We start from the raw sequence: 14,232 nt of genomic DNA on the forward strand, positions 1-14,232 counted from the left end.
GCGAAGGAAATTGTAAATTGCGACCATATAAGTGAAATCGCGGGTGCCCAACACATCTCTAACTGGAACATAGGGTTGTCTACCTCGGGCCGCAAGGGTATCCAAAAGTTGCGCTCTGGAGGCGTCCATATCCGGGCACTGCCAAACTACGTGATCGATGTCATCATAACCGGAACCACACCTACTACAAATATTGCTCAGCGCGAGGTTAATCCTGTGTAGATGTGCATCTAGCGAGTAATGGTTGGCCATAAGTCTTGACATCACGCGAATGAAATCTCGACTTATGTCCAAACCTTTCCACCAGGCTCGCAAGGAAACTCTAGGAATTATGGAATGTAACCACCGTCCCAGTTGGTCATTTAGCCAATCGCTTTGCCAACCGTGAAGAGAATTTTGACGTACTAAATGAAAAAATTCATCGTGTGAAATTCGTCTATCATAAATCTCACCTTCCTCAGCGCCCACCTTTGCGAGAGAGTCCGCCTTCTCATTGCCATAAATTAAGCAATGTGAGGGGACCCATACAAAGGTAATCTTATATGATCTTTCGACCAGTGCACACATCTGCTCTCTTATTTTTGTAAGAAAGTAAGATGCATGCTTTACAGGTTTCATCGATCGGAGAGCCTCAATAGAACTGAGACTATCCGAGAAGATGAAGAAGTGGTCTGCGGGCATGTTTGAGATCATCCCCAAAGCGAAGTTGATTGCTGCCAGCTCAGCAACATAAACCGTGCAAGGTTCCTGAAGTTTTCGGAAGGCGGAAGAGTTTTCATTGAAGACACCGAAGCCAGTGGATCCATTTATACGGGACCCGTCAGTGAAATATCTCCTGTAGGAATCGACATTCTGGTACTTTGCGTTAAAAATACGTGGGATAGTAATACATCGAAGTTGATCTGGAATTCCATGAATAGCTTGTTTCATGGACAGATCATATTCAACAGAGGAACTGTCATTGGTGAAGCGTACACGTGGGGGGTTGTAACATGGAAGGCTAATGTCAGATGACATGTAGTAGAGATAAACTCTCATGAATTTTGACTGAGCATTCAGTTTGAGCAATTCTTCGAAATTTTCGATAACGAGTGTGTTGCTCACTCCACACTTGATCAGTATTCTTAGCGAGAGCTCCCAGAATCGGTTCTGTAGCGGTAAAACCCCTGCCAGAACCTCTAGGCTCGCATTATGTGTTGAGTGCATACACCCTAAGGCGATACGCAAACAACGATATTGAATTCGTTCCAATTTAATCAGGTGGCAGTTTGCTGCTGAGAGAAAACAGAAAGAGCCATACTCTAGAACAGAGAGAATGGTTGTTTTATAGAGTTTTATGAGGTCTTCCGGGTGAGCACCCCACCATGTTCCGGTAATTGTTCGTAGAAAATTGATCCTTTGTTGGCATTTTTCCGTTAAATACCTAATATGGGTTCGCCAAGTGCCTTTTGAATCAAACCAGACCCCAAGGTATTTTGAAGTCAAAGACTGGTCGATGTCTGTTCCCAAAAGCTTAAGCTTCAGTTGGGCAGGATTCCGCTTCCTAGAAAATACAACCAGTTGAGTTTTTTGCGGAGCAAACTCGATCCCTAAGTTTCTAGCCCAAGTGGATAGATTATCAAGGGAATTTTGCAATGGTCTTTGCAGGATTTCCGCTCGTGGACCCTTCATAGAGACCACAGCATCATCTGCAAGTTGTCTAAGCGTGCATGGTTCTTCCAAACAGTTGTCAATATCTTTAACATAAAAATTATAAAGCAAGGGACTTAGACATGAGCCTTGGGGAAGACCCATATAGCTAATTCTGGAAGTTGTCAGTTGACCGAGAGTGAAGCTCATGTGTTTTTCTGACAACAAATTGTACAAGAAATTATTCAACATTCCAGGTAGTCCACTATTGTGCAGGCTTCCTGACAATATTTCTATGGAAACTGAATCAAAAGCGCCCTTAATGTCCAAGAAAACCGAAGCCAATTGCTCCTTGTCCGCAAAGGCTAGTTGAATATCTGATGAAAGCAACGCTAGACAATCGTTTGTTCCTTTGCCCTTGCGAAAGCCAAATTGTGTACTGGAAAGCATGTTGTTTGATTCGACCCAATGATCGAGTCGGGATAGGATCATTTTTTCTAACAATTTCCTTAAACATGATAACATAGCGATCGGGCGGTACGAATTATGATCAGACGCTGGTTTCCCAGGCTTTTGAATAGCTATTACTTTGACCTGTCTCCATTCAGGTGGAACAATGTTGTGTTCCATGAATGAGTTGAACAGGTCAAGCAACCGTCTTTTAGCGATATCAGGGAGATTTTTAAGAAGATTGAACTTAATCATATCGCTTCCCGGAGAGGAGTTGTTTGATGAAAGAAGAGCCATAGAAAATTCCAGCATAGTGAATGGTCTATCCAAAGCATCGTCTCTTGGAGTTTCCCAAAAAGGCGGATGAGCTGGAACTGAGTCTGGACAGACCTTTTTTGCGAAGTTGAATATCCAACGATTGGAGTATTCGTCACTCTCATTTGAGGATGAGCGGTTTCGCATGTTGCGAGCCACTCTCCAAAGCGTCGTCATTGAAGTTTCTCGTGAGAGGCCATCGATGAAACGTCGCCAATAGCTACGCTTCTTCGCTTTAATAAGATTCTTCAGTCTTTTTTCGAGCTTCGAGTACTCTAAATAAAGTTCTGAGGTACCATATCTACGAAAAGCTTTAAAGGCATTAGATTTTTCTCGATACAACTGAGTGCATTCATCATCCCAACCAGGTGTGGCTGGTCGTCTTTTGAAGGATGCACTTGGAACTCGTTGCTTTTGGGATTCTAATGCACTTTTATAAATCAATTCTGTTAGGAATCGATACTCATCCAACGGTGGGAGAGTGTTGAATGATTCGATACCAAAAGTTACCGCTGATGCAAATTTTTGCCAATCGATATTCCTAGTGAGGTCAAAAGGAACCTGAATTGACTGTTCTGACCTTTCACAATTAGTTCTGATAGAGGTTATTATGGGCAAGTGATCACTACCATGGGGATCATCGATAACCTTCCACATGCAATCGAATGATAGTGAGCTTGATCCTAAAGACAGGTCAAGACGGCTTCCTTTGCCGTCGGATGAAATACGTGTCGGTTCACCTGTGTTCAAAATGTTCAAGTTGAAATCGTCGCATAAGTCATAGAAAATAGCCGCTCTATAATCGTCATAAGATTCGCCCCATCCAGTACCATGTGAGTTCATATCACCCAGTATTAAAACTGGAGATGAGAGCATGGAGACTGCATTCCAGAGATGACGGCGGTTTATTGAAACTCTTGGAGGAATATAAACAGAAGCTACGCAAAGGTCTTTACCCTTTACGCTTATTTGGCAAGCAACGATTTCTATGCCTGGATGAGTCGGGATGGGGATTCTGTAGAATGAATGGCACTTTTTGATCCCTAAAAGCACACCCCCGTAATTATCATCTCGATCCTGGCGTATAATGTTAAAATCGTAGAAGTTAAGATCATCTTCAGAAGAAAGCCATGTTTCACAAAGTGCAAATATATCACAATCTGAATTGTGAAGCAAAAACTTAAATGTATCTAATTTAGGTTTTAGACTATGACAGTTCCACTGTAACACAGTGATCATATCTTGTACCTCACTCGATGAATTATCCATCGAAAGATATGATCGAAGCAAGGAGGGGCCACGAGATAGTCAATTCCCTGAGATACTCTTCTATTGCGGGGAGAAAAAGGTCGAGTATGCCTCTGAATGAGTCTGAAACTCCGAGGGCATCACATATGCGATCCACAAGGGCCGTAAAAGTTATCAGTCCTCGCTTGGCCCGGGGGGTTTTCGAGGAAGAGCGAGGAACTTCAGTAGCTTTTTTCTTGCTATCTTGTCTAGAGCTTCTTTTCGAAGTATATTTAATCGGCGGAGGCGGGGGCGGCAGATCTTTGCTGCAACACGGAACGGAAGCAGCAAAGACCTGTTTCTTCGGCAATTTCAAATTTGCCCCACCTCCTTTAGAATTCGGCAAACTTTTGAGGGAAGATTTCATTACCTTACGGCGCAGTCCCGGAGAAGATGGAGACTTTCGTTTTCCGGGTGCGTGTACCTCCGAAGAATCTCCCCCATCGGTTTCGTCGTCGTTCGCTTCGTCGGAAGACAACTCTTGAAAAGAGTTACCAACTGGGATGGCTGATGAAGACTCTTTTGCAGGCGGATTTAAAGCTTTCACCATTTCCGCATACGTCTTCTTGGAGCGCTTCACAATGGAGCGACTCTCATTTCGAATGCGCCTTTTGTATGCCGGGCACTTCTGCAAATCATGAAGATCCTCACGACAGTAGCTGCATTTTTCAGCTTCCTGTGTGCAATCATCTTCCAAGTGAGCTTGGTTGCATTTGCCACAACGGGGCTTGTTGTCGCAAAAGCTAGCACTATGACCAAGCTGTTTGCAGTTGGTACAATTGAATACCTTCGGCACGTAAAGGCGCACTGGGTAAAAAACACTATCAATGCAAACAAATTTCGGGAGGACGGAACCAGGAAAAGTTACACGAAACGAGGCTGACGGCGAAAACACTTTTTTATTTCCTTCCATGGAAACTGATTGTAATTGTTTACAATCCAGTATAGCCACATCAGGAATGGACCGGTTCTCAAAAACACCTTTGCCAGTCTTAATGTCTTCGCATGTCAGACTCGCGTCGATAATTTTCCCTTCCACCTCGACCTCTCTGGCAGGTATGTAGATAAAATACTCCACAGTAAAAGCCTCATGCTGAGCAATCTCATTCGCTGCTTTGTAACTAGGTGCAGTTACACGCAGCTTGGATTGCTTCACTTGGTGAATAACGGTCCCAGGATATTTACGCGTCAGCTCTCTAGAGATCGAGAGCACATTCAAAATCTTATTTTTGCGCCGGAAATAGACAACCCAAGGCCCAGCCGAAGACGGTTGATAAAACCGCGTTCGAGCAACGAGATCTTTAGGAGGCGTATCGCCTCCATCCGATTCGTCCATGCGGGATAAGAATCAACCGCAACCAAATAATTATAAAAAAAAAACAAAAAAGTAAAAAAAAAAATTATAATAATAATAAAGTACAAAAAAAAAAAAAAAAAAAAAAAAAATGCTTAAAGATAACTTATCAGTGGACTATTTTGTACGCACCTCCCCTATACGGGCAAAAAAAATAATAACAAAAAAAAAAAAAAAAAAAAAAAAAAATATCGAGAAAAAAAAAACTTAACCGATTAGGGCTGTTTTGTACAAGCCTCCCCTATTCGGGCAAAACTGGCACCGGGAGAGAGACAGAAGTGAACCGAAAAACAACCTTGAACTCAACCTTGTTTGTTCGGAGATGCGAAAGCAATTCAAAAGGATGTGGAGTAGGTATACAATTGATACTTATCCGTTCCCGTTCGATGACCGCAGCTGGTCTTCTACACCGTAGGTAGGCAGAAAAAACGTGTCGTCGTTTTCGCTGCTGATGCAAACGGGGGATCCAATCACCGGGGGATGATGGTGACAATATCTTCTCGTGGCACGATACCAGTTGACCCTTGCCAATCTGGTTCGCTTCCTTCACGATGCGCGGTTTAAAGCACTACGGTACAATACTGCACTGGTAAAAACCACACGGGCGGTGGAAGAAAAAACCAAAAAACTACCGACTGCCAAAAACTGAACTGGCTTGTTCAAGCGCACAGCAAGGAATGAGGCTTCTATGCTTCACATAAAAAAGCAGTGTTGCTCTGAAAGTAATTGAATGATCATTTTAGCGTGATTTAGATTTTGTTATCAATAATAACAAATTATCCTTACGTCTCATCAAAATGTGGTCTTCGACGAAATTCTAGCTGGAAAGATTTTACATGAGTTTGTTCACTTTTTCATAGATTATTATGACCAGTAATTAGAGGACTGAATTCAAAAGGTTTGTTTTTTCCGTAGTAATTTCTATATAAACTTCAAATAGGGCCTTCCTTAGCCGAGTGATTAGAGTCCGCGGCTATAAAGCAAAGCCATGCTGAAGGTCTCTGGGTTCGATTCTCGGTCGGTCCGGATTTTTTTTTTTGCGTAATGGAAATTTGCTTGACTTCCCTGGGCATAGAGTATCATCGTACCTGCCTTACGATAGACGAATGCGAAAATTGCAAGTTTGGCAAAGAAAGCTCTCAGTTAATAATTGTGGAAGTGCTCTTAGAACACTACGCAGAGTAGCCGGCTCTGTCCCAGTGGGGACGTTAATGCCAAGAAGAAGAAGAAGGTACCCTAGGTACTCCAACAAATTTTAACTCAAATTCGGAATCATCACCAAATTCAAAATGTTCAATGCATGAATCAAACATATATCTCATTTGCGATTTTCCCTGAAAATCTCATCAAAATCGATCAAACGATGGTGAAGATACAGAATTTTGAAGCTTTGATGTCGGAACCCGGTACTGTAAAGGTTAATCAAGGGATTTATTAAAGATACAAGGATTATGATCCAATCTTCCAGGAAAACGCATTTTTTCGTCCAGCGATTCCATTAGGAGTTCCTGCAGGGATTCTATGAGAAACAGTACTGGACAGAATTAAGTACTCATTGGTTGTTTTCCATACCAGTTTCGGTTGTTTTTCATACCATAGTTTGGAGGCTTGGATCTCAGTTTAGAGAGCTCCGATAGACATGGAATTTTTCTTGCTGTGGTGAGAAAATAACTTTTGATTTACTCTGCAATGGATTTGTAATATGTGGAAATAAGCAAGACAAACGTTTTTGTGAAAAAACATATTTTAGGGAAATATTTTTTTTTGTTCAAAATCATAGTTTCCCCCAGAGATGTTTTCAAGGAATTTTTTTGAAATTCCACCAGTCCCTTGCAAAAACTTTTCGAGTGATTCTTACAGTGGTTCCTCTTATGATTCTTATAGAACTTTCTGCAGGATGTAATCTATGGATTTCTTCTGTAATTCCTCTAAAAAACAATAAGTCCTTTTATAACTACTACAAAAATGTATCTAGGAAGCTAAAGATCTTCTTTCTCTTCTTCTTCTTTTTGGCATTACGTCCCCACTGGGTCAGAGACTGTTTCTCAGCTTAATGTTCATTTTATAACTTCAACAGTTATTAACTTAGAGCCTTCTATGCCAAAGTTGCCATTTTCGCATTCGTATATCGTGTGGAATTTACGATGATACTCTATGCCCAAGTTAGTTGAATTGGGAGGAATTCTTGCAAACACGGAAAAATCTCTGGAGCAATTTTACATGGCTACTAATAAGAAGTTCAGCAGTAATACTTAGAAGAACTTCTAGAGCAATTCGTAGTATGGTGCCTGGTGGAATTTATTTACCTATCTCTGGCAAAACATTTGAGTGTGGTATTAGATGAATCCCTGAATGAATTTATTGTGTAATTAGTCATTTGTCATATGGAACCTAAAAAATAATTACTGGTTTTGTAGGCGGACTCCTTGCAAGCTCTTTGTAGTATTCCTGAAAAACCACTGATTGATTTCTGGTGTGATATCCAAGATAAGAGCCTACATACTCAACAGTGTTGTGAGATAATAGCCCTATACAAACGGCATTTTCGTGTTAGTCACACGATACTGTGTCTTATATCAAACCAGAAAGCATAATTTGCTATACGAAAGAGAATCGGCAAACGGAAGAAAGTGCGATTAAGCGCCTTATCTCTGCAGAGAGTGTGGCTGGCTGAGAAGAGGGGTAAAATTCGGGTTTTCTCGAACGAATTACTATATCTACTACAGATACGTATCAGCAAAAATGGTCAATTTTGAAACAAGGCTCATAATTGATAATTGTGGAAATGCATGTTGAACACAAAGCTATGAAGCAAGCTCTGTCTCAATTTGTACCTAATGCCAGAACCAGAACGATGAAGGCATATAAGGCAGCATCCATTTATTACGTAACGCTAAAATTGAAAATGTTCGACCCCCTTCCCCCCCTCCGTAATGATTTTTGTATGATTTTTTTAAAAATTTAGATTGAGTCGTAACGCTTGACCCTACTACCCCCCTCCCCCTAGAACACAATAGTTGTGGGTGGCACCTAAAAAAAATTGTTCATGGCCAGATTCACCCATCTCAATCCTAGATTCGTATGTAGATTTCAACTGTGTCTTACAAACCCAACATCATAAGAACTACGCATTCTAAACTTACCAGCCGCCGCAGTGAAGAGTGTCTGATTGGACACCTTGATGGAGAGAACGGAATTGCTGTGGCCTTCGACAATGTGAGTACAGATTAGTGGAGAACCAGCCTTCAACTGCAAAAGAAAGTTAATCTATGGTTTGAATTCCATTCAACAAATTTCTAGCTGACGCTTCTCACCTTTCCCATGTACTCCTTGATGTTGCCCCCGGGCGAAGGATCCTGGGTGCCTGCACCAAGTCGCGAAAACACATCTCCTCCGGTGTCTTCCCGTGAAGTTCCCCGCCGGTACACCGGTGGCGAGGTGGGAACATCGTTAGCATCCTCACTGGACAGCAATATCGGTGATCGGTTGAGGTACGGGATTTGTCGGGCAGGTTTGTTAGCAGCGGGTTTGTCAAGCGGCAGCGAACATTCGGCAAATTTGCAGTGGCAGGACAAAGTGCACAGGTCGTCGTTGGTTTTATGGTGTGTGGTTTGGTCATGAAGGCAGTGGGGTTAGTTGCGGAACACACACAATCACAAACGCACGTTTACAAAAACATGAAATCAAGGCGAGGGGTTTGAAATTAGTTAAAAGTTGTATTAATATGGGTCAGCTATGTTGAATGGTTTAATTTTGAATAAATCTAAGTATTTATAGAAAAATATACGGTTTTTAGTGCCATAAGCAAAACATTCAAAAGTTTCTAAACAAAACACAAACTTTTGCGTAGGTTTATGTATATTAATAGATCTTAGTTATTGCTGTTTTTATATTCCGAAAAAAATAAATTAAATAATTAGCAATTTCAACCTAAGGCTAATAAGGATTACAAAAAAACCTAACAAGTACGTTCTGATTGCATACAAATCGCGGAATACACTTATTGTTAAAACTATTGTCATATAAATTTATCAGTAACAATGGTTTGTAAAGTGAAATGTAGTGCCTTTATTTGACCTATGGATATCGTCGTCCAATAAAAACTGCTGAACTCTTAAACTGATGTTCGCTAATCACTCCGCTGAAATATTGATACACAAATTATGCCACTGATCCTAACCTGACTGTCTACGTCTAATCAAACCTACGAATTTTTCGAATTGTTAAACCAATATTTCCTAACATACCTTACTGTATAACTGAAATCGCTGTATCAATAACAGCAGGAACAAGTCCTATACTTACATTCCCGGTGATGCCTTGCTGGGGAACGGTCTTCTGGAGATTCGGGGCGAAGGGGGCGCAACGGTACTCGGTTCGAACGATTTACGAGCCAACAGCGGCGATGCGGTGCTGTTTTGGCGCGATATGTTTGGCACTGGTTGAAGGCCTCTGAGGTTTGGTGTTCAAGTTTGTGTTTGCGGCAATGGAAGAAGGTGGGAATAGTTAGCATTGGAATGCATGCAAAAATATTGAACCAAAGGAATTGATCGACGAAGACTTAAAAAGTTGTTGAAAGTATGTTCATTATTGAATTTATTGTAACTTGTTTTTCTAGACAACAGGAAACGATTTTCACTATAACAACTAATGATGTGGCAACAGAATTATTACGATAAAACTTAACTAAAGAAATGCAGTTGAACCTAATCGCACGGAAAGTTTTCTGTAAAACATGGAAGAAAAACGGCGAAAAAGATAAAAGATGTAGACTTAGAATAACTTATTTGCACAAAACAGAGCAACACGGAAAAAACAAAACAAACTGCAAAAATAACAGATAAAGTTAACAATGTTAGGAACAAACAAATCATGGAACTTTTAACATAGACAACACAAAATTAAGAATTGAAAAAAGCGTTGACCCTTTCGGTGTAATTGGGTAATTACACCTCGCTGAACATGTTCTACGACAGCGTGGTTAGTATATATATAGTCATCTTGAATGGGTTAACCCTTTCTTTCTCATAAAGATCAATTCTTTCTAGAGCAAAATGGCGATTCTATGACATTTATTTGAACATCAATCAATAGGAACAGTTAGTTAACTGAGAACAGTTAGTTAACTGATCTAACGACCATGAAAGTTATTTTTTGCAATTTCTCATCGTAATAGGCTGATTTCACGCCAATCTGTTACGAAACTGCCTACTTTCCTGCACTGAAGTATGCAGTGCGGGAATAGTCATTACGCAACTGAAATCAGTGCTGTAATGATTCATTACACAACGCTTTTTCATTACGCAACTGTTTTGAGTTGAACCATTACACAACAATTTTTCAGAAATTGTGAAATGATGGTGAATGCGTTCCGATATTATTTTTGATACTCTCAAGTGGTCTTCTACGAAATTGCAAAAAATGTTGTACGTAACTCGTTGCAGAACTCGATTTTTACAGCACTCGTCGTAATTATCCTACTCGGCAAGCCTCGTAGGATAAATTTACGACTCGTGCTGTAAAAATCATCATTCCGCAACTTGTTCCGTAAACTACTATTATAAATCTCACAAAAACGACCGTTTTTATACCCTTCATTTTCAAAATTGTTTATGGCACTGTAAAAACTACCATCCTTCTCTTTTTTGGCGTATTGAGTTAAACGTACATCAAAACCTTGCCTAGATTTTCACCCAATCAGGGCATAACTCTCACGAAATTTTGGATAGAGCCGAATAATTCTAGATGGGTTTCTAACTGAATAATGAGGAGGATTTTTATGAAATTTTGGACAGTATTGCCTGGGCTATCACTTCTCAGCTTGCGCTGTTGAAGGCAGTGACAACCGCGCAGTAACGGATGCCGCTACTTTTATGCTCGATTGCCACCTCAACTGTCTGGACGATCGAATGGATAGCGTAGATTTACCTTTCCTAGATCCAAACTGGTTGCTGGACAGGCCGTCCGCACCTTCCGTATACGGTACTAGCCTGTTGAGGATCAACCTCTCCAATAACTTGCCCATCGTATCAAGCAGACATATAGGTCTATACGTCGACGAGTCACCTGGTGGTTTCCCCGCCTTTGGTAGTAGCACCAACTTCTGTCGCTTCCATACATCCTTGATCTATGCAGCGTTGCATTGCGGTGCTGAATATGTCCGGACGCGCATAGACTGCCGCTTTTAGGCAGCATTTGGGATACCTTCAGGTCCCGGCACCTTATTTGACGCGAATGATTTCACGACTAAGACCGCTAGCGCATGACGGCTCACCATAGTAGCACGTCCGAAGAAACTTGAAAGTATTGAGAACCAGAGGTACACGTCCAGAACTCTGCTAAAGGTGGATGGTTGTGATGGCTATGCCCATGGTTATCATGTTAAGAACAAACGGACAATGCTGTATCGTGTCAGCACCATGAAGACAGCCCCTCTAGCACGCTGCACGATATAGGGAGCGCAATCCTGGTTAGGTGGCCTATCGAAGACTCTTCGCCAACCAAGAAAGGCAAGAGTAGAGCAATAAAGGACAACGACAAGTCGGATCTTGTAGCATGAGAACTTTGAATGAATCGGCGTGTGTTGGGCTCCTGGCACGTGAACTGCGGAATATCGGCATGAACGTGGCAGCTATCCAGGAAATACGCTGGCCCAAAACCTTAGAACGTGAATTCCGAACGTGATTGGGAAGCAGATGGAGCAAGTTATTCGGTGGAAACCGGTAAGCGAACGAATCTGTGGTTGAGAATGAGGGGAAAGTTCTTCAACTATAGCCTGATCATCCCCGGCGACGCAAATGCGCAGATCGGAAAGGAAGACTTCTACCGATTCGGCATTGGAACGGAAAGCCTCCATTCTACCAATGATAATGCCCTACGGCTTGTAACCTTCGCTGCTGCTAGAGGTATGGTAATCAACAGTACCTACATCGCACGCAATATTAACCGCAAACACATCTGGCGACATCCGAGTCGTGATGTATACTTCTAAATAGATTACGTGCTGGTTGATGGGCGACATTTATCAGATGTCATGGATGTCAGGAACTTTCGATGCCAGGAATAACGACGCGGTTATCCAGCGTCACAGGTTCTAGAACTAACAGAACGCTATGTTTCAATATCCAAAGCTTGTCGACTGATGTGGTACCTACACAGTACCGCCAGCAGCTACATAAGCAGTTGGGAAGAATCAACGTTTCTGGAGATGTCAACAAACTCTGGGACCCTTTCAAGAAGCTGCGACCATAATGGCGCGGGAAGTGATTGGCACTGGTCAACGACGAAGACGAAACGACTGGTTCGATAAAGAGAGTGACAGACATGAAGAATGTCGCCAGAAGCCATACGCTTGTGGCCGGTGCCCGACAGATCAGAGAGCGGTACAGGGCAGCGAGAGTGTGGTAACTGAAGCTCAAGATAGCATGAACCGGAACGATATACGGAGGTTTGCTAATCTGCGGAATTTGATTACCAATAGAACGGCGGTGGCTATCAGGAGTTGTTGAACGGTAAAAATGAAAATGTAGCGAGAAACAGAATGACCATTGATGATGGCGATCAAGCTGTGGGGATCCACCGACCATATGAGAGGCTAATCAGGGCTATCAGGGAGCTTAAGAACTGTAAAGCTGATAGGAAGGATGAGATCCCGGTGGAGCTTTTCAAGCAGCTTTACCAGTCGATTCACCGAGTGCTTCTGAAGGTATGGGAGGACGAAAAAATGTCTACTGGTTGGTAGGATGGCCTCATACGCCCAATCTATAAAAAAAGGACACAGACTGGAGTGTGCCGATTACAGAGGAATTACCTTGTTGAATTCGGCGTACAAAATACTGTTGCGCATCCTGTTTAACAGCCGCCGTCGATCCCAAACATAAATCCTCCACTTCTACGGACCAGTGATGCACAAGCTGCCTCCCACGTACCACAGGGACAGCAACAGCAGCCGCATCAAATTTATTCGTCGGTCGATGGTGCTGCACTTCTTCCAGCAGATGCACCGGCAAATAAATCTGCAAATTCAGCAGTATCAAGCGCGCCTTAACCAGCAGGTGGACATGTTCCGGCCGGCATTGTCGGCGATCAATATCAACGTTCTGACAAATCCGGAGCAAATTCTCGATTCACTTGCGAGTAACATCCTAGAATTCCGGTACGAACCGGACCAAAACGTTACCTTTGTTGGATGGTACAGCCGTTCGACTCGACGATGAAGCCAAGGTGAGACTGCTGCTACGGAAGTTAGGCCCGTCGGAGCACGAGAGGTACACCAGTTACATCCTTCCGAAGAGTCCCAACGAGATCAAGCTCGACGACACGGTGAGTAAGCTCAAAAGCTTGTTCGGCATGCCAGAGTCTGTGATCAGCAGCCGCTATCGGAGCTTGCAAGTCAAAAAGCAGGCCACCGAGGACTACAAGATGTTCGCCTGTCGGGTGAACAAATTGTGTGTTGAGTTCGAGCTAGGGAAACTGTCGGAGGACCAGTTCAAGTGCCTCATGTTCGTCTGCGGGCTGAAGGCGGAGAGCGATGCGGAGATCAGAACGAGGTTGCTCAGTCGCATTGAAGAGCGGAACGACGTCACCCTGGAGCAAATTTCGGACGAATGTCAACGGTTTCTCAACATCAAGCACGACACGACGATGATAGAGACAGCGTCTACGTCGGCAGTAGTGCAAGCAGTGAAGAAGCAGCACAGCAAGAAGAGTTTCCGTTCCGAAAGAGGTTGCCGGTCCAGCAACTCCGTGATGGAACAGCGGTGCCATGAACTGTTCAAAGGATTGCCCATTCCAGAAGAATCGGTGCAGGAACTGTGGTCAAACGGCTCACAAGTACGGGTATTGCTCCAGTGCGAGGAAGATAAAATCTTCAAGCAAGCGGTACACAGCGAAGTAAGTAACGACGAGAAGCGTGCAGGTGAAGAACATCCGGAAGCGACGGAGATTCGTCAAAGCGGATATCAACGGCAGACAAATCAGTCTACAGCTCGATTCTGCGTCGGATATCAGTATCATTTCCGAGCAGACATGGAGGAAAATCGGGCATCAAGTCCTGCAACAGTGCAAGCTGCAACAGCGTCTGGCAAACCGCTGAAGCTGAAATTTCAGTGTAGCAGCAAAGTAAGCATCAAGGGGAAGAAGCGTAGACCTCATCGACTCGTGCAATCTCGGGTCGGTGCCAATGGACCAGTCCGCAG

The 14,232-nt window shown here is 42.9% G+C and overlaps 1 protein-coding gene across 8 annotated transcripts in view; it reads right to left on the minus strand.

Annotated features, from left to right (window-relative positions):
* LOC5571651 (kinesin-like protein KIF21B) overlaps nt 1–14,232 on the minus strand; it is a 148,537-nt gene that overhangs the window by 12,888 nt on the left and 121,417 nt on the right. For all 8 annotated transcript variants that reach the window (XM_021845514.1, XM_021845513.1, XM_021845516.1 and 5 more), the window contains 3 exons: nt 9,341–9,487; nt 8,350–8,497; nt 8,179–8,284 (listed from right to left, as the gene is read on the minus strand). In XM_021845514.1, the coding sequence (XP_021701206.1) occupies nt 8,179–8,284; nt 8,350–8,497; nt 9,341–9,487 (401 nt within the window). The remainder of the gene's footprint in view (nt 1–8,178; nt 8,285–8,349; nt 8,498–9,340; nt 9,488–14,232) is intronic.

This window comes from Aedes aegypti, chromosome 2 (assembly GCF_002204515.2).
Source record: "Aedes aegypti strain LVP_AGWG chromosome 2, AaegL5.0 Primary Assembly, whole genome shotgun sequence".
Classification (NCBI taxonomy): domain Eukaryota; kingdom Metazoa; phylum Arthropoda; class Insecta; order Diptera; family Culicidae; genus Aedes; species Aedes aegypti.